Source organism: Tursiops truncatus, chromosome 4 (assembly GCF_011762595.2).
Source record: "Tursiops truncatus isolate mTurTru1 chromosome 4, mTurTru1.mat.Y, whole genome shotgun sequence".
Taxonomy (NCBI): domain Eukaryota; kingdom Metazoa; phylum Chordata; class Mammalia; order Artiodactyla; family Delphinidae; genus Tursiops; species Tursiops truncatus.
This window is the reverse complement of record NC_047037.1, coordinates 31,786,805-31,808,991: the sequence shown is the minus strand read 5'-3', so window position 1 is coordinate 31,808,991 and position 22,187 is coordinate 31,786,805. Positions and strand designations below refer to the sequence as shown.

General features: G+C 47.3%; 1 protein-coding gene across 1 annotated transcript in view; it reads left to right on the top strand.

Moving 5' to 3' along the window:
* The window catches only part of EPHB1 (EPH receptor B1), a 285,588-nt gene that overhangs the window by 18,269 nt on the left and 245,132 nt on the right, over positions 1–22,187 (top strand). Inside the window, exon 3 of the mRNA XM_073803646.1 lies at positions 5,075–5,756. Coding sequence (XP_073659747.1) covers positions 5,075–5,756 — 682 coding nt within the window. The remainder of the gene's footprint in view (positions 1–5,074; positions 5,757–22,187) is intronic.

The following is a 22,187-nucleotide window of genomic DNA, read 5'->3' as shown; positions in this document are numbered from 1 at the left end:
ACAAATTGGGCATGAAGTTGCCAGGGGCATACTGTTTGTGGATAATAGAGACCAGGCCAGCATTGTTGGGTGTTGAGGTGTAGGCTGGACCAGAAAACAAAGAGTGTTTTTCAGAAAAAAGCTATGTTAGTTATTAGTTACATGTCATAAAATTTACTCATTTTAAGGGTACAATTCAGTGATTTTCAGTACATTTACAGAATTGTGTAATCATCACCACAATCCCATTTTAGAACATTTCCATCACCCCCAAAAAGATTTTTCATGCCCATTTGCAATCACTCTCCTTTCCCATCCACGGTCTCAGGGAAATACTAACACTTTTCTGTCTATAGATTTGCCTTTTCGGGACATTTCATGTAAATGGGACCCTGCAATATGCGGTCTTTTGTGTCTGGTTTCTTTCACTGGGCATCACGTTTTAGAGGTTGTTGCATGTACCAGTGCTTCCTTCTTTTTTTATTTCCAAATAGTACTCCATCGTATGGCTACATCACATCATTTCTGTCATGCCAATTAAAAATGTATGGAGCTGAATTGATCAATATGTTCATTTATGGCTCCTGAGTTTCATGTCATAATTACTGTGCTTACATTGTCTCCATAGTTTCTTTTAGTATTTTTATGGTTTCATTTTTAATGTTTAAATCTTTGATTCACTGAGAATTCTTTTCTGGAGTAAGGTGGGAAATATGGATGAAAATTATGTGTTCTTTTCCAGATGGCTACCCAGCTATTACAACGATTTTAAAAAATGATTCACCTTTTCCCCACTGATTTGAGTTGTGGCTAACCTTTTAAATGTTGAGAGAAACTATTGATTTGACATCTAAAAAATTCCGCCAGTTACACTGCCACCAATAGGCTTGGGAGTGGCCTTTTCTCTTCATTCTTACGGAGACTTGATATTTTATCTTTTTAATTTTGTGCCAATCTGATAAGCAAATTACTGTGTTTTGTTGTTTTACTGGGAGGAGATAATTATAGAAAGGAACACAGGAGGCAGTGTGTCAAATGCCTAGAAGTGGAGGCTGAGAAGCTGCCACTGAACGGAGACCTTTAGTAGGAAATTAGCTTTGGAGCAGGCGGTGAGAATGCGTCACAGAGACTGGAGCCAGCACAGGTCTTGGGTAGAAGAAATTGGGTCTGAATATCACTGGGGTCATATATCCATTACTGGTGAAACTCCCCCTTTTTAAGGATCTGGGAAGCGGTGTGCCCGGGGACACAGGGTACCTCAAAGCCTGGCTGAGGAGGCAGGCCTGATGCATGAAAGGGTGTTAAGGGAACACACTGCCCGTTGGGTCTGGTTAAAGCAGCCTCTCTCTGTCCCTCCGCCCCCACCCCCACCCTGCCCACCTCGGCTGATGAGAGCCTAGAGCTTCTGCTACACCAAGATATATTTTCAGTGTCCACTGGTCTGGTCTAACCCACCATCATCTCTCACCTGGACTAGGACAGTGATGTACATGTCCCGTCGTACACTCGTCCAACCCAGTCTCTACTTTGCATCAGAGAAATCTTTTAAAAACTCAGCTCTGATCACCTGATTTTCCTCCTTAAAACTCATCAATACCTTCTAGTTACCCTCAGGATGAAATTCGAAGTTCTCTACCAGACTCATCCTCTCCCCAGTCTTCTTCCTGCCACCTCCAGCTTTTTATGACTCTTCATTCCTCAATGGTGCCAGGACACTTTTCCCCACCACAGGGCCTTTGCACTTGCTCTTCCTGGGCCTCGATGCTCTGCCCCTTCTCTGCCCCTCTCTGCCCCCAGCAGATGCACACTTTTCCTGGCTAACTTCTATCCATCCATCCCTCTCAGCTTGGAGGGTCTTCTCTGCCAGACCTCTGTATATCAAGTACACCCCCCCTCACTTGCCATCCTGAAATTTTTCCTCACAGCAGTTAGCACAATTGTAATAATTTAGTTATTTTAATAACCATTTGTCTAATTTCTGTTTCTCTCACTAGATTATAAGCTTCATATTTCTGCATCCCCAGTGGCTAACGGAATGTCTGGCATAAAGTTGGCATTCAGTAATTATTTTTTCATTGATGGATGAATAAGGTAGAACTATAAAGCAATGACACTGATTCTAAGTATCATAAACAAATAATAATGTCTGTCCTCGCTGCTGGGAATGCTATTCTACCCTCATCTCGATTTCCCCAAACCTTCTCTTTCCAGGCCCCCAATCCTAATTGCCACTAACTTGGAGAGCATTTGTGCCTCCTCCAGCCCCCTCTGATTGCTATATTTCCAACCCCCGTACCACCCGCGGGCAGGAGAAGAATGAAAAAAGGAAAGAAAAAGACTCCGTCATGGCCTTTTCTGGAACAACGAGGAGTTATTTTCCCTTCTCTCAATTTCTCTCTACTCTTTCCCTTTGAATATACAGCTGTATTCCCCCTAATTTGCTTTGATCACTCCCTTAGGAGTTGTCATGGAATCAATTAGACCCGTAGATTTTTATGACTCCAGGTCACCCAGTATGATTCCTCATTTTACAGATGAGAAAACTGAGGCTCAGAGAGGTTAATGTTTGAAACAGTTACTTCTGTTGGGTCTTAAAATACCAATCAGTGTCATTTTCTAAGACAAATGTTCTCAATATCCCAGCTCCACAGGAGCGTAAATCCTCATTCTGTCTGTTTAAGGGTGTACTGGTGGTGATAGTCTCAGTGCTAAGGTGAGCCCCCAAAGGTGGGCTTCCTGTCCTGCTCCCACACAGCAAAGCTGCATTAGTCTTGGGTGGGTCAAGGTCCCCATCCTAATTGGAGCCTCAAGCTTCACCTGTGCTTTGACAAAGGAGCCCCATGTTTGTGCTGAGACCTCATACAGCCCAATGAAATGATGGATCGTGAGTTTAAACAGTTGCAGAACAGCAAAAGAAAAATCCTTTCCTTCCCTCAGAAGTCATGTAGGGTCAACTGGGAAAATGTAATTTCAAAACAGCCATGGGAGAGAGGCCTGAAAATTTGAACTGAAACAACTGTCAGCGATGACTTCTCCCTAATGTATTTGCTTTCTGGTTCCAAAAAACCAGGCAAGCAGAACATAACTATAATGAACACGTTTAAATAGAACATAACACAATCTAAAGAAGGAATAAAAAGCGGTTCCTCAACATCTAGAGATTCAATAAGAAATGAAGCAAGATCTAGGTGCAGTTGGCTGTGTGCGAGGATTCCCAGAAGGAGCCCACCAGCTAGAGAGGGAATGGGGCCCCCTGAGAGTGTGGAAGGGGCCTGGGGAGAAGGAGTGGCCATGGGGGTCACTGTACAGGCCTGGGTGGGTGGGGCCCGCTCTCCACGTACCCATCTTTCCTCTGCACCATGCCTAGTCATCAGAAGCCCTGGTACAAGTTTAAAGGACAGCCTTGCTTTGCCCTCCTGCTCCTACAGATAATTAATTCTGTGCAAGAAGAAATTCTGGTATATTTCCCATGTACACTTGATTAGCTTTTAGCTCTTTTTTTTTTTTTTTTGCTGTACGCGGACCTCTCACTGTTGTGGCCTCTCCCGTTGCGGAGCACAGGCTCCAGACGCGCAGGCCCAGCGTCCATGGCTCACGGTCCCAGCCGCTCCGCGGCACGCGGGATCTTCCCGGACCGGGGCACGAATCTGCATCCCCTGCATCGGCAGGCGGACTCTCAACCACTGCGCCACCAGGGAAGCCCAGCTTTTAGCTCTTTTAATAAAGAATTCTAATTTATATATTTCAAGTCCACACTGTGAATAATAAGCAATTAATACAATATTTAAAGAAATGGCAGTTGTTTGGGTTTTTTTTGTCACCACTGCTAAATAGTCAAGGACCTTGATCTATTTTCTCTTTTCACTTTAGAAGTTGAATTTCTTCTACCCCTTATTTACTTCTTTAGCAAACACATTGGAACCTCCTGGGAAGACCCCCAGTTCTAGAGGTCAGCGTCCTGAGAGCTCCTCAGTATGGGCAGCTGCTTCCTCTCCTGGCATAAGGAAGAAAGAATGACCCAGCGACTCTTCTTTGACCCCTGCCCCAGAGTGGCTCATTAAGGAAGCTGTGTCTTTATGGATCCCCTCCCCTTATTGCCTGTTACTGAAATAAGTTACTAGGTGAATTTCTTTGGCCATTCAAAGCACTTGTTTCTATTTCCTCTCTTTCCCATCTCCTTTATGGCCATGGGACCATGGATGAATTGCATGATGTCTTTTCACCTGTAAATTGAGGATGATAATCTAGTTGTATGGGGAACTGTTGAGACTATTGAGAGACATCACTTACTAAATGCATTTTTCCTCCTCTCCTTCCAATCTACAGGACTGCTAAAAGTGAGAGCTCTCTTTTCCAACATGAATCACAATAGTCTCTCCCTTATTAAGAAGCTTTCCTTATTCCCTAAGTAACCCCCTCCAACATTCTCTTCCATCACATCTTTGTTTGACGTGTGTGCAAATGATGCTTAATTTGCTTCATTAAGTATCTCTCTTAGTATCTCTACTCTTATCCACTTCAGTCTAACTTTTTCAGAGATTGATGTTATAAAACAAAAGTTTATGCGAATCTAAGTTTATTGAACAATTCTGAAAAGCTTTATACTCATATGCTTTTTGGAGATATAAAAGAGTTTCACCACAATAAAGAAATTAGGTTCAGAAATGAGAATTTCCCAGGTGGGGGTGTCATGTGGTCAGACCCGTAATACACAGAGTGACTGCTGAGAGCAGAGGCAGTGGCATTGAAGATGAAAGTGCCTACCATTGCATGGGGCTAAGAGCTGCAGGTGGTCCCTTGGATGTGATGAGTCATTGTCACAATGAGAGCTGTGGGTTAGATGAAGGGAGGCTTTCTAGGGTGAAGTCTGTTATATTTTGGGATGGGCTGCAGAAAAGTCTTCCGATGTCTGCTTATAAGGAGACCTTTAAAAGCAAGTTCAAATTAGGTGCGTTCATTCCTCAAGTCAAGCAGCCAGACTGGTGAGCTCGTAAGGCCCCCTCCAGTGCCAGGCTTCTCCTCTGCTCTGCCTCTCCTTGTCTTCTTACTCTCTATTTTGTGTTTTTCATGTGTGTGCCTGGCCTGCTTGGTACAGTGGGAAGAAGTCAGTGGCTATGATGAAAACCTGAACACCATCCGAACCTACCAGGTGTGCAATGTCTTCGAGCCCAACCAGAACAACTGGCTGCTCACCACCTTCATCAACCGGCGGGGGGCCCATCGCATCTACACGGAGATGCGCTTCACTGTGAGGGACTGCAGCAGCCTCCCCAACGTTCCAGGCTCCTGCAAGGAGACCTTCAACTTGTACTACTACGAGACTGACTCTGTCATTGCCACCAAGAAGTCGGCCTTCTGGTCCGAAGCCCCTTACCTCAAAGTGGACACCATTGCTGCAGATGAGAGCTTCTCCCAGGTGGACTTTGGGGGAAGGTTGATGAAGGTCAACACAGAAGTCAGGAGCTTTGGGCCTCTTACGCGGAATGGTTTTTATCTTGCTTTCCAGGATTATGGAGCCTGTATGTCTCTCCTTTCTGTCCGTGTCTTCTTCAAAAAGTGTCCTAGCATTGTGCAAAATTTTGCAGTGTTCCCAGAGACCATGACTGGGGCGGAAAGCACATCTTTGGTGATTGCTCGGGGCATATGCATCCCCAATGCAGAGGAAGTGGACGTGCCCATCAAACTCTACTGCAACGGGGACGGGGAGTGGATGGTGCCCATCGGGCGCTGCACCTGTAAGCCTGGCTATGAGCCTGAGAACAGCGTGGCCTGCAAGGGTAAGCCCTGAGGCTCTTGAGGCCTCTACTTCCTGCCCTTCTGGGGCAGGGCCGAGTCAGCAAAGGTCCCTTCCTCCAGCTTGGGATCATAAAGGAACAGAAGAGCCTAATGGCTTCTTCTAAATTTCTGGGGGGAACCTCCATCTCCAGTGCTAGGCCTGATGATTTTCCAGTTGTGTTCAACTGGATATCCGTATTATGGTGGGGGGAAGAGATGGGGAGAATTCCAAATGGTGGATAATAACTTAACAACCACTCAGGTATATTTAGTTTTGGGGACACTGGCACTCATATTCTCCTTCTCTCTCTCTTTCTCCCTCTTTCAGACACACACACACACACAGAGACCCACACACCTGCATCCAGTCCAGCCCCGTGCTCTGAGGTGTGGACTATTTGGGTTGTCATAGACAAGTCACTCAAGGATAACTGAGAAATGACTGAAGTTGGAAAATATTTTTGTTCATTTCAGTCCAGCTCCCACAGCACTCAGCGTGGTACCGAACCCATGTAGCTCATTAACTCAAAACCCCCTGGCTTGGCTGTCTTCCTCCAGGGTCTCAGTGCCAGGCCCTGGGGTAGGAATGGGGTCTAGCATTATTAGGTCCTGAAAGGAGGTGAAGCTGTTGGAATCGGGATGGGACAGTACTGTGTGTTCTACTACCTGTGCTTTGGGATGATACAGAGTGATGGTGACTGTGCAGATGGGGGCATCAGGGTACCCTGTGCTCACACTGACCCTCCTCAGTCCAGGAGAGCACGTGTGCAATACATGGCAATAAACGTGCTGAACTGGCTTGAGACTCGATCTTCTCTGGGAGTTAATAGAGGGGTCTAGAGGGTCCATGGCTCATCTGTTGCCTGAGTACATGGAAGCTGAACAGGAGGGAATCCAAAGTTGGGGAAGAGAAGACTGTTTTCCTTTATCTTTTGCTTGTGGCTTTCAAAGTTTCAGATTCTTTCAAGAGCAAGGCTTCCCATATGGACCTCAGAAACCACCTTGACCCTAACTCCTTACTAGGGTTGCCCCAGTCCTTTGGGGACAAGTTGGAGGTGGGGGGGGGGGCTGTGGTTGCTCCTTTTCTCCATCATGAGCTTCATTCCAGCTGTCCCCCGTCATCATCCCCACCCTGCCTGAGCGTCAGAACATCCCTTGCGTGTCTCCTTCCCCACTTAGCTTGCTCACCAAACACCTGCAGGCAAAGCACCAGGCACAGGATTGCTGATGCCCACCTGCTCTGCGATCCTCTGGACTCAGCTAATTGCCTGGGCTGGGGCACTCACACAGCCTTTCTGAGGCCTGCTGAGAGCAGAGAGCTGTGCCTTTGTGTCTTTATTGGGTTTCTTGGTTATGGTACCCGTGATGGATGATGTGGAAACTGGAGAGAGAGAGTGCCAGATCAAGTGATGAATCAACGCAGACAGGTTTAAAACCAACCCAGCCTGGTCCCACAGCACTCCTCTTTGTCCCATTGTTTGGGGGTGGGAGGGAGGTGCCCTCTTGGGCATGTGTCAGGGTCTGAGTGGAGACCCAGGCCCCAGGCTGAGTTCTTAAAGGCGCAAGTGCGGCAGCTGCCAGGCATGCTTGCAATAGCACGGGTGATTTCTCCAGGCTTCAAAGGGTGGCCACACTGCACTTGCTGGCTGGGGCCCTCTTGTTTCCCATTATTTCCTGAGCAGAACGGCAGGAACCAGAGCAAGCATTGATTGGTTCTGATTTAATTGGGACTCTGGGAACAGGCTCTCATTTCTCTGGGCTAACTGGAAATTTTCTCTTTCGGGGGGTTCTTGTGTCCCTGTTGCTTGTCCGTCACCTCCTGTGGTTGTCCTGGGAGGGCCTATGGAGACAAATATGTAAATCCAAGTGGTTACTTTCCATCCTCCCTACTCAGCCCCACCCTCCTCCTGACTTTTGGTGGATGTTCCTTATCTAGAGCTGTCATGAACCTGACCTGACTTCACAAACTACTTGTTGCAAACTCACTAGAAGCTGGAGGAGATGGGGAGACCAGGACATCATCACTTTGCCATTTCAGAGGCACAGGCAGCCACATTTTGGTGACATTTCTAAGAGCAGAGAGTGACAAGCCAGGTGGCATCATGGGTCCTGCAGCCCAGCGGCCTGGCTGAGCTCAGTGCCCTAGAAAGGCAGAAAAGCACCTTTCCTTCTGTCTCAAGAACTTTAAGCTGAATCTTCCAAATTCTTTGACCTTGGCTCTGCTAGTAACCCGGGCTTGATGGCTGAGCCTGACCTCCCTTCCCAGGGCTCATAGCAAGGGGCTGCCCGGGGAGGTGAAGGGGCCTGGGGCATAGATGGTGATCTTAGGAGGATTCTGCACCCTTTGGATAGGGATGGGCAGTGCATGGAAGGGTACTTGTAACTAGTCCTTGGGGTGTTTCTTCAAGAGAAGGTGCTCAATTCATTTTGGATGCTCATGCTGGGGGGGTGTCAGGTGGGCACTGTGGCCCTTCACAGCAGTTCTGGGGTGGCCTGCCTGGTACAGGCAATTCTCCTGAGGCAAGAAGCATGGAGATTGGTGGATGCAATAGAGACCTGTAGGTGAGAAAGTCTTGCGAGTCTCCATCAGCTGTCCCGGTAGGACTGGAGAATGAAGGCAAGCTGCTCTCTCAATACAGCCCTGAGAACTGATGCCTTGGATCCCGGCTGGGAGAAACCTGGATGGTTCTGTGATTCACGGTTATGTTGATCTGATTAACTTTCTCTTCCAGATATTTGAATCTGAGCCTCTGCATGTGTCGAATCTATGGGCTGACAGAAAGAATATCTTTTATATTGTTTTTCTAGCAGTTCAGACTTTCTTCACAGGCAAGAATCTTATTCTGACTTTTGCCTTTGCATCTGCTAAACCCTCTCCTGTCAAAGACATGGTGACCAATTTCTTGGTTTTGCAGAAGCATTTGGGGACCAATTAGGTAGCTCAACCAGCAAAGAGTGGTCCTGGCCTAGAGCTGTTCCTGTTGTGAGGAGGGAGGGTGCTGGAAGGAAGGGGTGGCAAGCAGAGGAAGCCGTGGGAGGAGCTTGCACATCAGGCTGTGCAGCGAGCGGCTCACACACTTTCTAGAGGTCCCCATGGCCCAAGGCCTGTTCCGGACTCATCCTTTCTGCACGCGTAGGTTGGATTGATCAGGCAGAATCACAGCAGCCTGTTGACCCCACCAGTGACTCTGACCCCATCATGCATTTATCTCTGTGAAATTGTTAATTACTAGGAAAATGACCTATATGCCCCACTTTCAAGTTTTATGCTCTTAGTTTAGCAGATTAATGAGAAATCATGGCTTTGTCTTTCCCCACCTGCATGCCTTCCCTGCTCAGGTTGATGGCTAAGTCCATTCTCTTTGTGAGTCCCTGTAGCCTAACTGTCCCTGGGCCAGGGAGGCCAAGAGCTGGTGCTTGGCAAGCTCCCTCTGTGCTGTGACGCCTAAAATGTTGCATCAGCTAAAGTTGGTCTCAGGGGTCAGCTAAGATCATTCCAGCTCTGGACGTTAGCAGGACCTTGGCAGCTCCTGAGGAAGAGCAGAGCTGTTCTCAGCTGTTCTCTGTCCCTCGTTTTGTGTCTCTTCTGCTCCTTAGCATCCATCAAAGGCCTGCCTTGGGCCCTACAACCTCATGGGCACTGTCTGTGCAGCCCTTCGCCCCCGCCCCCCGCCGCCCCGCTCCTCCCCCAGGTCTCTTCTTCCCTCCTTCCCTCCCTCCAAACGGGGACTGTTTTCCTTGGTAATTTTCCACCTACATGTAAATTCCTTCATGCCTGGAAACCCAAGGGACATTTTGAAGCTTTCAACAGTTTCGGCACCTTTGTCAACCTGAGCAGCCGAGATGAGCCAATCTATAAGCCTGGGGGAGTCGAGACAAAAAATCTGCAGGATTCGAAGGGGGAGAAAAATGTGTTTAATTTAGCTCCTCTTGGAAAAAAGAAGTTTCTGGGACCTATTTCCACCTCCCTTCATCCTGGATGTTGAAAGAGAAACTGGGGGCCTGACAGAGCGTGTGTGTTTGTGTGTGTGTGTGTGTATGGTGCTGTGCTGGTGGCTGCATTCAGGGGCACTGAGGAACCTTTTCTGCTCTGCTCTCTGGCCCATCAGCTGTTGGCTGGTGACTGAGAGGAAGGCCACAACCTAGACGCCTCCTCTCAAGCCCCAGGGAGACCTGCTCTGCGGAGGCCAGGGTCATTAACACCGCAGCCTGGTAAGATGAGCTTCATGATAGGATTGCCCAACGGGCTACTTCATTGAGAAACCTCTCGGGCCTCCACGGTGGCCCTGCCCAGCGCCCTCCAGAGAGGCCTCCTATGTAATTGGCTAGATGTAATGGACACCAGCATGAGCAACAGGAAACAGAGCTGGAAGGATGCCCCCTGCCTCACCGACTCCAGCACGCTGGGCAGGGGTGCATGGTCCCAGACTCTGGTGGTGGCAGGGGACAGCAAGGAGAACAGGGGAGAGGGGCAGCTCTGGGTTCCAAACCCCCTTGTGCTCTGCATCGCCCCTTCTGCCTTTGAAGGACAGGGGTAGAAGCACCCAATACAAACAATCATGATTCTTCCAGGTCAGTGCTAGTGTAAAGAGAATGTTCTGGGCATGATAGCTGTCCTGGGTAGAAGTCCATGACTTAGTAAATATTATCAAAGATGATGACGAAGGCACCATACGGTCATTATTGAGTCGGTGTGGGCAGTGGAGACATCATGGGGTGAGCAGTTGAGCTGGGGCTCTGGGCCCACCACTATTGCACCATGAAGAACCATTGAGCCTGAAACAGCCCAAGCGGGTGGGTGGCGGTGAGGGTGGGGGTGGGAGTGGGCAGGATATGGAGAGACCATCCATTCTGACTGCCTCATTTATCCATGGAGAGAGGGCGGCCAGAGAGCATCTCTGGATACCAATCCAGGGAGCCCTGTTGGGTAATGTCAGAGCTGGGATCAGGACCCAGGTCTGGTAGGCCACCATCGGCCTCTGCTTCTGAGTCTGGTTTTTGTTGAAATTAACCGTCCTTGGACACACAACATCTGTTTTCAGGAATATCCACCCCCTCTCAGCTGTTTTCCCATGAACACTTTCTCTGTGTCTGTGTTGTCCCTTGTTTTATGTTGGGTCCAGGCGCTCCGTGGAGCTGTGCTCTACAGTCATACATTTCCGCACCACACAGCACAGGGCTCCACGTTGACTACCCCCATCTTCTTTTTAAGCTTTCTGGGAGCAGTACCATCCCTCCAGATGTTCTGACATGTTGACGTGCCTGTGAGCCATCCAGAGGGGCATGGCATCTGGGCGGGGGTGGGGTGGGGGGGTGGTGACACCAAGCTCCCTGAAAAAGGTGAGGTCTAAGGCTTTGTGCTTTCAGAAGAGGACAGGGGGAATGGCAGGGCTGTGGGCTGGAGGCCTGATTGTGGCTCTGTAATCGGCATCAAGGAACAGCATGGGCCCCGAGAGCTGAACCCGGGCTCAGGCAGGGCTGGGGTCAGACTTACCCCCTTTGCTTCCTGTCCCCAACTCTCTCTCTGGAGCCGGACAGCCCCTGTATATACAGAACCTGAGCACACCCATCTGCACAAACTTCCTTGCCTGGAGGTTGAATCACCACTTTTGAGTTTGAAGCATGGAGATGAAAACTCCCACTGGATCTGAGCTTGCCTGGAGCTGGGACCCTCCGTTCTGGACCACAGGAGCTCTGATGATCTGAGCTCTGTTTCCACTGCTTTGGCCCATTGACAAGCTGTGCTGACAGTGCCCTGATGCTTCTGGGCCTCAGTTCTCTCTCAAGGCAGCGGGGTGAAGATCCCGAGAAGAGTCAGCTCAGGGCAGCTGCAAATGGTGAAGGAATGCATCCTGTTTGCACACCGCCAGGAGCAAGCCTTATTTTGCCAACAGGGCCATGGCAGGGACACTGAGAGAGGGACACCCTGGCCTTTCCCTAGGGGTGGGGTCTCTGTCTGCAGATGTCCTGTCTGTACTGTCCTTGCTGGCTAAGAGCTGGAGTACCAGTTACCTGGTCAGGCAGCTGCAGCTGAGCCTTCCACTTTTGTTTTAACGGTCAGTTAATGAGGCAGGGCAGGAAAACCCCAGGGAGATGTGGCTTAGGACAGAGGAGTATGTCTCGATCTGCCTGGGGCCCCGAGAGCTATCCTGTATGACAGAGAGCATCTTGCCTTCTAGTGTGCCCACCCAGCCTGCCGCACGAGGAGTCTGTGCAGCTGCAGGTGTACTGGGTTCACCCTCTCGTGTGTGTTTGTGTGTTTGTGTGTGGGTGCGCGCGGGCACACTCACGGCCCAAGAGGTCGGGAGGAAATCAGCTCGGCTGCGTCAGGCCCTGGAGAGGTTGGTGAGGGTTAGGAGGCACTGTGGGAAACCTCAGGAGGCTTCTTGGAATCACAGGACAGAAATTTAGGGCCAGGCAGGGCCAGGAGCAGCTCTGACAAGGGTTTTTATTGAGGGTGGGACCGGTTCAGGAGGAGGGCTGGACCAGGCCCTTCAGTTTCTAGCTTGTCCCTGGCGTCTGTCTGGAATAGCCCACCAACGCCGTGGGCACATAGTGCCCCTAGTGGGGGCTGGAGTTACTTGGTCTTCAGGTATGACCCTCGGGGCCTGCTCGGGTCACCTCCTTGCAGGCCTTGGCACTTCTGGCCTCCCATTCCTCAGTCTAGCTGGATTCCACTTGTGAGTTCCCATGGATGGAGTGTCTCTATGCTCATTCTTTCTCTAGGTTCTTATTGGACACCGACTGTTGCCAGGCCCTTTACACTTATACACTCAGATGAAGCGATTATGCTTCTGAGAATCTGCTAGATTCTTAGCTCTTAGAAAGCACTTGCAATAACCAGAGGGCAAGGGAACCACAAGTGGCCTATGGAGGGTGGCCCCTCCCAGCTAGGTAAGGCCTCTAAGCCCACCAGATGACACATACTTTGCTTTCCCACAGTGGTCCCCCAGCCTGCTCTTAGACACCACCAGGGATGGGACACTCTGACTTCCTGAGGCAGCCTGGTTCATCACGGAGCCCTTCTTTCTAGGACTGAAATGAATTAGGGGCCCACTGCTGTTGTTCCTGGGTTGGAACTTTTAAGCAAATCTCCCTTATCCCAAGTTACCTTTTGTTGTTGTTATTTTTTAAATGCTTTGAACAGGTAGGACATATGAAATGAAGTTTCCCTTTGACTCTGGTCCTGATCAGGTCCCTCACTGTTTTAGTTTCTGGTATTCTCTTGCCAATAGGGTCCATGCATTTGCACACCCAGAATGTAGACAAGCCCTTTCCTCATCTACACAGAGCTTACTGCACAGGGTTTTTCACCTAGTTCCACACCCCCCCGCTTTCTTGCTTAACAAGGAAAGTTAGCAGTAGTTTGGTTGGTTGTGTTACCTAGAAATCTGGCCTTTTTCCTTCCAATGATTGTGTAATATTCCACTGGATGGTTGTACCTTTATTTAATTGGTCCTTCATTTACATACATGTAGGTTGCATCTTGTGTTTTGCTATTTCTAAACAATGTTTCAGCAAACATCCTTGTGCTTCATCTTTGCACTTAGGAGTGAGCATATCGGTGAGATTAATTAATTAATTTATTTATTCAATGAATATTTATTGAAGACTTTCTGGTGTGCCACGGACTTTTCTAAGAGCTAAGATGTAGCAAGTTCTTAGAAGTAAAATTGCTGAATCAGAATATAAATTTTTAATTTTGATAGATATTCCCAAATAGTCCTCCAAAAAAAGGACATTTGCTTCCAACTTTTGCTCCCACCAACAATGTATGAGGGTTCCTCTTCCCCATACCTTTGCCAAGATAATAAAATATCAATTGTTTTTAGCTTTGCCAATCTGATAGATGAAAATTGGCCTCCCACTGTGCTTTCAGTTTCCATTTGTCTTGCCATGAGGGGCACTGAACATGGCAAAGATCCATAAATTGCCCTGTTTGTGGGTCGAGACGCAAGTGTTCCTATGTAACGCATCATTACATTAGGTGGGTTTGCACTTGGCAGTCCGTTTGGAGTGTGCTCACTCCACGATGTAGTCTACCCTTCACTCTCCTCTGGTCCCTTCCCTCCTGCCCTTCATCCCACCCTTCATGCATTCTTCACCCATCTCTAGCCTCAGGACATTTGGGCACGTGCTGTGCACCTATTTCAGTGTTTCCGACTGTGGTGGGGAAAGGAGAACAGGTGGGACAGGACAAGAGCCGGTGCTGTTGCAAAAGGGCCATGCCACCCTTCTGGCCAGTCTCAGGAAGGCTGGCCAAGCCCGGTTTGGGGGGAAACACACCTCGTTTTTCCCATCCTTCTCCTGCCCAGGGCCTGTTCTGGGCTCCCTGCTCCCCTTCTTGCAGTCCTGCTCTGCCCCACGCATCCCTCACCCTTTGCCCAGTGCCTCCACCTGGCATCGCTTCCTTTTACTCTCTCAGCTTACCTCTGGGGCCTTGGGGCTCAGCTCACCCTGGTGACTCCCACTCCACTGCCCCTTCCTAAATCACGAGCCCTCAGCCGGTGCCTCCTCCAGCCTCCTCTACATTTCTTCTGCAGCCTCTCACCCTCACTAAACCTGCCACCCCTTCCGTGGCAGCCCTGAATCTGGCTCAGTCCCATCCCTGACCAGGTGTCCTTGCCCAGCCTGCAGAAGCCCCAGGCCTACTTCTGCCAGTGGGCGTTGTCTTAGCCCTGGCCTGCGGCTCACTGCCTCATTCTCTTTTTGGTTTTGTCTTCAACTCTGCAGCAGTTCTTTCTCTCTGGGGCCATGGACTTCCCACCTCTCTTACTAGCCTCAGCCTCCCTCTCCCCTCTCCTCTCCTCTCCACTCCTCTCCCCTCTCCCCCTCCTTTCCATCTTCCTCCCTCCCTTCCTTCCTCACTACTTTTCTGTTTAAATATATTCAGGTTAAAAGGTGAGTCAGCTTAAAGAAAAATAATAAGTTAAATAATAAATTTTAAAATCTGGCATGTAGATATGGCAAAAAGCAATCAAGATAATATGCAAGTGACTGATGTTTAAAAAACTGCTGACTTGGGCTTCCCTGGTGGCGCAGTGGTTGAGAGTCCGCCTGCCGATGCAGGGGACATGGGTTCGTGCCCCGTTCCGGGAAGATCCCACATGCCGCGGAGCGGCTGGGCCTGTGAGCCATAGCCGCTAAGTCTGCGCGTCCGGAGCCTGTGCTCCGCAACGGGAGAGGCCACAACAGTGAGTGGCCCGCCTACCGCAAAAAAACAAAAACGAAAACAACAACAACAAAAAAACTGCTGACTTGCCCCGTTTACCTAGGTTAAGAAAGCAGCCTGTATGCTCTGCAGGGCAGTCCCACACTCCATTGTCAGATCATGCTGACGGCTCTGATTCGGGTACAGAGCAAACTTCTCTGGACTGGCTTTCAGCTTGCATTGAGGCACTAGTGCAGCGTGGCTATCCTTTATAGAGCACTCATATGTACCGGCTGCTCTGCCAAATTCCTCTCCTGCATTATCTCTTAAATCCTCACTGTAGCCCTATGAAGCACATACAATCATCATGCTCGCTTTTCAGTTGAAGATACTGAGGCACAGAGAAGCTAAGTAGCTTTGCCGAGGTCATGCAACGTAGGACTCTGAGGCCTGGCTGATAACTCTTATTCTGTATTCCTCTGACAGCTGGAGAAGGGCAAGATTTGCTTAGGGGCAGACCTGTGTTTTGTGAGGGGAGCTAGGGCTTCAGTGTCCCACGTGGACTGAGATATAAGCCTTCCCTAAGGTACCCAAAGAAAAGCCATCAGAGTTTGATCAGCATTTTCCATTGGCTAGGGATGAACCAGGAGGTTCATGGAGGGACCATGCTCATGGCAAGAATGAATCAAAGACACACCCCTCCGGCTCCATGGTCAGCCCAGCTCTCACCCTTCTCCTCCCCAAGCTCCCTACGGGCAGGGCCACCCCTGATGAGCCTCTGTGTCCCAAATGCCTACACTGTGCCATCTGTGAAATGAGAACCAAACAAAACACATTGAAAACAAAATTGGTGGAAACAGGATGTGAGCTGAGGAGGAAGAAAAGCTTTGCAAGTAAGTCAGACAGAGAAAGACAAATATCATATGATAGCGCTTATATGTGGAATCTAAAAAAAAAAAAGTGATACAAATGAACTTCTTTACAAAACAAAAGCAGACTCACAGACTTAGAAAACAAACGTATGGATACAAAGGGGAAAGATACTGGGCGGAGTGGGCAGAGATAAATTGGGAGTTTGGGATTGACATGTACACACTACTACATTTAAAAGAGATAACCAACAAGGACCTACTGTATAGCACAGGGCTCAATATTGTGTAAGAACCTAAATGGGAAAAGAACTTGAAAAAGAATAGATACATGTATATGTATAACTGAATCACTTTGCTGGACGCTGAAACTAACACAACATTGTTAATCGACTCTACTCCAATATAAAATAAAAATTAAAAAAAAAAAAGATGTTTAAGAAAACATCTCAGCTGAACCAGGCAGTGTAAACTCCGAACAAACCAGGCAGGAACAGAGCGCGAGTCCGATGACAAGGCGTGCACTCGGAGAGGTGACGATGGCAGAACCAGATGGAGGAAGTAACCAGTGATGACAGAGGCCTTGTCTGTTGTCCAATAGAGTGACACGTTGTACACACAGGCACACACAGAAGAAAATCAACAGAGCGGTTGCAAGCCCATACGTCATGAAACCCTTTTGCTAAAAGTTGGTGATAATGTGTCAGTTTGACAGAGGACATAAGGTCAGTGTAACGTGTGTGCTTCAAGCAGAAAATGACAATCTGCTCTTTGCACAAGATGGATACAGCTTCTCATTGAAATTGTACGGAATATGCAAGAACTCTGCCAAATCATGAACTTGGCAAAAATGTACCTGTTCTGCGAATTAGGCAATTGGAGGGTTTCTGTTGGGTTTTTGGGTCTGTCACACACATGCCTGTGTTGATCTGAATGTGGAGGCCCTTGTGGCTTGGGCTTCTCTTCTCTCACTGGTTCTGTTTGTCTTCCCCTCTGCATCTTTGGCCAAATTTGTCTCTCCTCTGTTTTCCTTTTTTTTTTCCTCCATTTATTCTATTCTTTTGTCTGTCTTCTCTCTGGAGTTGATTCGAAAAGAGAGAAAAGAGAAAACACATTCCACTGGTAGAATTTTAATGAATGGATGGCTAATTCCATTCATTTTATTTTTTTTTCCTCTAGGAAACTGTTTAGATGCAAATTGCAAGGACAAATGCATTTTTTCACATAGGAAAATATAGGAAATCAATGTTCATCAGTGAAATCAATTGCAAATATTACGAGTAACTTTTTTCTCAAAATTATTAATATGTAATCACACGTGTTGATAATAAGGTTATTTTTTAAAAAGAGCATAGCTTTTAAAAAAATGTCTTTGTAGAATGCCCTGCTTCTCCATGCTCATTTCTTTATTTTTCTGGAACATACTCTACTGCTTTCAGCTTCTTCAGCCCCATTCTTGATTATTCCTGGCTTATGAGAATTCTTTCAAACTTCCTTTTTTTCCTAACATCTTTCAAATCTTTCAGTCCAGCTACTAGTTAAGAACCAGTTACCACAGACGTTTGTGTTTTTTTTTTTAACATCTTTATTGGAGTATAATTGCTTTACAATGGTGTGTTAGTTTCTGCTTTACAACAAAATGAATCAGTTATATATATACATATGTTCCCATAACTCTTCCCTCTTGCGTACCCAATCAGAGTGACAGATGCAAACTTTCAGGCTGACAGCTGCCCCTCCCCTCTTGTAGGTAGCTCTAACCCGCTTACCTAGCCCACTTACCTCAGAATTTCCTCATGCAAACTCAGTTATTTGGGAGAGTGTTTCATCTTTGGGGATTGGACTTTCCACTCCCCTTTGCTCTGAACCCCATCAGGGGGCACTTACCGCCCCTCCTTGCGCATTTGTAGAGTCTAAATGTGAACTCACAGTCCCAACGCGGGCAGCAGCCCCCTCCCATCTGAGGACTTGCTGCAGCCTTGGAGGCAATGGACGTCTCCCCAGAGAGCTGACAGCATCAGCACACTAGCCAGTTGGACATCCACACCCCCACGTCTTCCTGACCAGGAGGAGGTAGAGGTGGCCGGACATCCTGACCCCCCGGGTCCTCTCCCTGCCCTGGCTCCCCCTGATGGCCAGGTCTCTTCTGGCCATCACCACCCCCCCCCATGCCCCCAGTCTCCTTTCCCGCCCGTAGCTGTGTGCCGGCCCTTCCTTCTGGGCCACAAAAGCTCTCTAGACAGACATTGTGTGCTGTTTGCCAACACGGGGGCCCGGGTACACAGAGGGGGCGAGGGAGAGGCCAGCTGCTCTCTCTTTTCACACAGACCTTTGCTTTCTCCCTTTCAGTCTCCCCCTGGCTCTCTGTCTTTGAACGTGCATACAAAAATAAAAAAAGCAGTTGCTAATTAGAGCCAGAGAATGAGAGCGAGCCTGGAAGAGGGAGGTAGTGGAGGGGCCAGCTCCCGTGCAAATCAACCAGGGAGGAAGGGCAGAGGGGCCCCTGTGGGGCTTGGGAGGGATAGTTGGTCAAAATAAGCAACAATGCTTCTTCGGAATGGCAAAGAGGGATCTTGTCTTAACCTCCTGTCCTAAAAGGGGAGGAAAGCAGAAATGACAGAGTTTCTTGTAAACTCCCACTGCTGGTGTCCATCTACCTTCTCATCTTTGTCCCTCTCTCAGTAGCCCCGTAAACAATAGTATCTATTTGGGGGACACTTAAGTGTATCCTTTTATTGGTCATTTTTGTTCTGGCTGATAGAGAGTGCAGGATCACTGGCTGAGAGGGGAGCCCCCTTACGGAGGAGCCGCTGAGGCATCAGGAAGTGCCGCTTGGAAAACATCCTCTGACAAATCAAGGCTCTCCGTCAGGGCTTTTTTCTCACCCAGTCCTATTCTTGGTTCGCCAGGCAATTTCTTTTCCCAACCCCATGTCATTAAGTTCGCCAAAAGCAAAAGCAGCCCTGATGCCCGGGGCTGAAGGGCTGGAGGCCCGGTGGATGGCTGGGGAACAGCAGCCAGTGTCAGGACAGGAACCGACTCCGACCGGAGATCTTTGAACCCATTGCAGGCTCACAGAAGGTTCCAGATACCACAGCAGTCAGGGCCTGGGGGCACCTACCTGGCAGTTATGTGGCTTAGAATGACCCCGTGCTTCATGGGGCCAGGATCACTCTGAAGGCTGGGAGGTGCCCGGGGGCACTGGCTTTGGAGAGCTGGCAGTCACAGGGAGGAAGGGTTACCTGGTGACTCGGCCTGTCTAGAGATGCAGTTTCTCCAGGCATATGGTGAATGAACTGATGATGCAGATCTATAAAGGCTTTGACGTCAGTGCCCTGTGTGTTGAAAAAAAATGAGGTAATTTTCTGAAAAGGAGAACAGTGGAAGCCTCATCGTGATACACATTGGTACTAACTAGTCAGGAAGGAAGAAAGGAAAAGGAAGTAGAACCTGGAAAGCAAAGACTATAACTAGCTCATTTTCTTCCACTGGTGGCTGTTTCAGGTGATGGCTACGTGTGAGAAGAGAGACCCCACTGGAATCTATTGGGAACATCCTCCAGTTCTGGGATGAGGTCTCAAAATGAGCTTTTCCGGAGTCCATACACAGTGGACTGTCTGTAGCACACAGCTCAGTGTAGCTCGTCTTAACCCTGCCCAAGGACTCCTCTGGAAAATAAGGGCTTGAATCCATATCCCGTGCAACTAGCCAGACCACAAAGCTGTTGAGAAAACAGCCATCGATGGGTAGTTGTCAAGAGCAGGCGGCAGGAAAGCTTGGGTTGTTCTGTCCTGGCTCTGTGTTTATGGGCAGAATGACCTCTCTGGGCTCAGTATCGTGTTAAGTGGTTTTATAACACTGTGTTAAGTGGTCTTATAACACTGGGCTCAGGCTGGCAGTGAAGACACCATGAGAATCTCTGCCTGGGTAGAGTTCAGCCAAGATCTTGGCATGTTGCAAGGGTTCAGAAACGGATGCTGATTATTATCAACATTTTATTATTAAATAAGCCAGAGGATAATTTTCTATCTATCTGTGGGGTTGGTTCTCTTGAGGGGTATGAGAATTGTGGAAAGGATGTGGTACATTTACAGAGATCTGGTAAATATTAAGAAGGCTTAGATAACATGATCTGGGGTACATAAACGAGTTTAGAGTCTCTGGAGATAGTGGAAGCCACCCATCTAGTCATAAGTGGACATGAGTTTGTCCAGTTTCTCATTGCAAAATTAATTTTTTTTAATTCTTTTTTTCATTTTTCAGTAACTTTAAATTTTATTTAAAAAAATTATCATACAGAAAAGTTAACTTATTTTGGTGGACCGTTTTATGAACTTTAACACATGTTTAGATTTGTGTAACCTCCATAAAAATTAGGTAACAGAAGAGCTGCCTTATGCTTTCCCTTTATCTCCGTTGCCTCCTCCCATCCCCCACCCCTGGCAATCAGTGATCTGTTCTTCATCACCATTATTTTGCCTTTTAAAATGGAATGATACACTGTACCAACTTTTTTAGACTGGCGTCTTTCACTCAGCATAACGCCTATGAGATTCATCTTAGCTGCTGTTTGTGTCGGTAATTTGTTCCTTTTCATTGCTGAGTAATAGCCCATTTTATGGATGCACCATAGTTTTGTGTACCTATTCACCTGCTGAAGAGCATTTGGATTGTTTCCAATTTTTGGTGATTACATATAGTTGCTATAAACGTTCAGGTACACGTTTTTGTGTAGACATACATTTTCATTTCTCTAAGGTTAATACCCAGGAGAGGGATTATTAGGTCATATTAAAATGGGATGTTTTACTGCCAGGCCGATTTTCAGAGTGGCTGTACCATTCTGCATTACCAACAACAATTGCTCTGCATCCTTGTCAGCTCTTGGTATTATCAGTATTTTTTATTTTAGTCATTCTAATTGGTATGTCATGGTTATTTCATGGTGGTTTTAATTTTCATTTCTCTAGTGAATAATGATGTTGAATATCTGTCATGTGCTTATTCGCGATCTCTTTATACTCTTTGGTGAAGTGTCTATTCAACATTTTTGCCCAAGTTTTAATTAGGTTATTTGTTTTCTTACTATTGAGTTTTGAGGTTTCTTTGTATATTTTGGGTACAAGTAGTTCTGTTGAAAGTGCCATTTAAAAATATTTTCTAGTTTGTAACTTGTCTCTTCTTTCTCTTAACAATGTCTTTTACAAAGCAAACATTTTTAATATTGATGAAATCCAATTTATCCATTAAAATTTTTTTATTAAAGATTGTATTTTTAGAGCAATTTTAGTTTCAGAGCAAAATTGAGAGAAAGGTACAGGTTTTTCCCATATACCCCCTGTCCCACATGGGCATAGCCTCCCCCATTATCAACATCCCCCGACAGAGTGGCATATTTGTTACAACTGATGAATCTACACGAACACATCATACTTATTCAAAGTCCATAGTTTACATTAAAATTCACTCTTGGTGTTGTACATTCTGTGGATTTGGACAAATGTATAATGACATGTCCATCATCATAGTATCATACAGAGTACTTTCACTGCCCTAAAAATCATCTGTGCTCTGCCTGTTCATCCCTCCCCACATCCATCCCCTGGCAACCTCTGATCATTTTACTGTCTCCATAATTTCGCCTTTTCCAGAATGTCATACAGTTGTAATCATGCAGTATATAGCCTTTTTTAATTGTCTTCTTTCACTTAGTAATATACATTTAAGTTTTCTCCAGGTCCTTTTCATGGTTTGACAGCTCATTTCTTTTGAGAGCTGAGTGATACTCCATTGTCTGGAGAATTTATCCCTTTTTTTCCAATTTATCCAACCAATTATTTTTTCAATTGTTCCAGGACAAGAATCATATTTTTGGTGTCATGTCCTGTAATTCTTTGCCCAACCCCAATTCACAAAGGTTTTCTCCAAATGTTATCTTCTGAAAGTTTTATAGTTTTGTGTTTTTAGGTCTATGATCTGTTTTGAGTTAGCATTTGTTGGAAGTATTTGTTGGAGGTTCAGGTTGAAGGTCATTTTATTATTACTTTGCCTGTGATGTCTAGTTGTTCCAGTACCAGAGATGACTCCTTCACCTCCTCCAAGGCTTTACTTGAATATTATCTTCTCAGTGCCCCCCACCCTGACCACCCTACTCACAGTGTAGACCACCCTCAGCAGCCCTTCTGTCTCTCCTACCTCACACTCATCATCTCTAAATAGTGTATAACTTATTGTTTATGTGTATTATCTGTCTCTCCTCAGTAGAACGTGGGCCACATGAGGGCAGGGATACTTTGAGGGTGTGTGAAGGTCTGCTTGTTAACTGATGTGTCCTGAGTGCTTAATAAGAACTGGATGCACGGAGAGGCTGGGCTCCCTCAGGGCACACGGCTGCAGAGGGTGAAGGAGCAGAG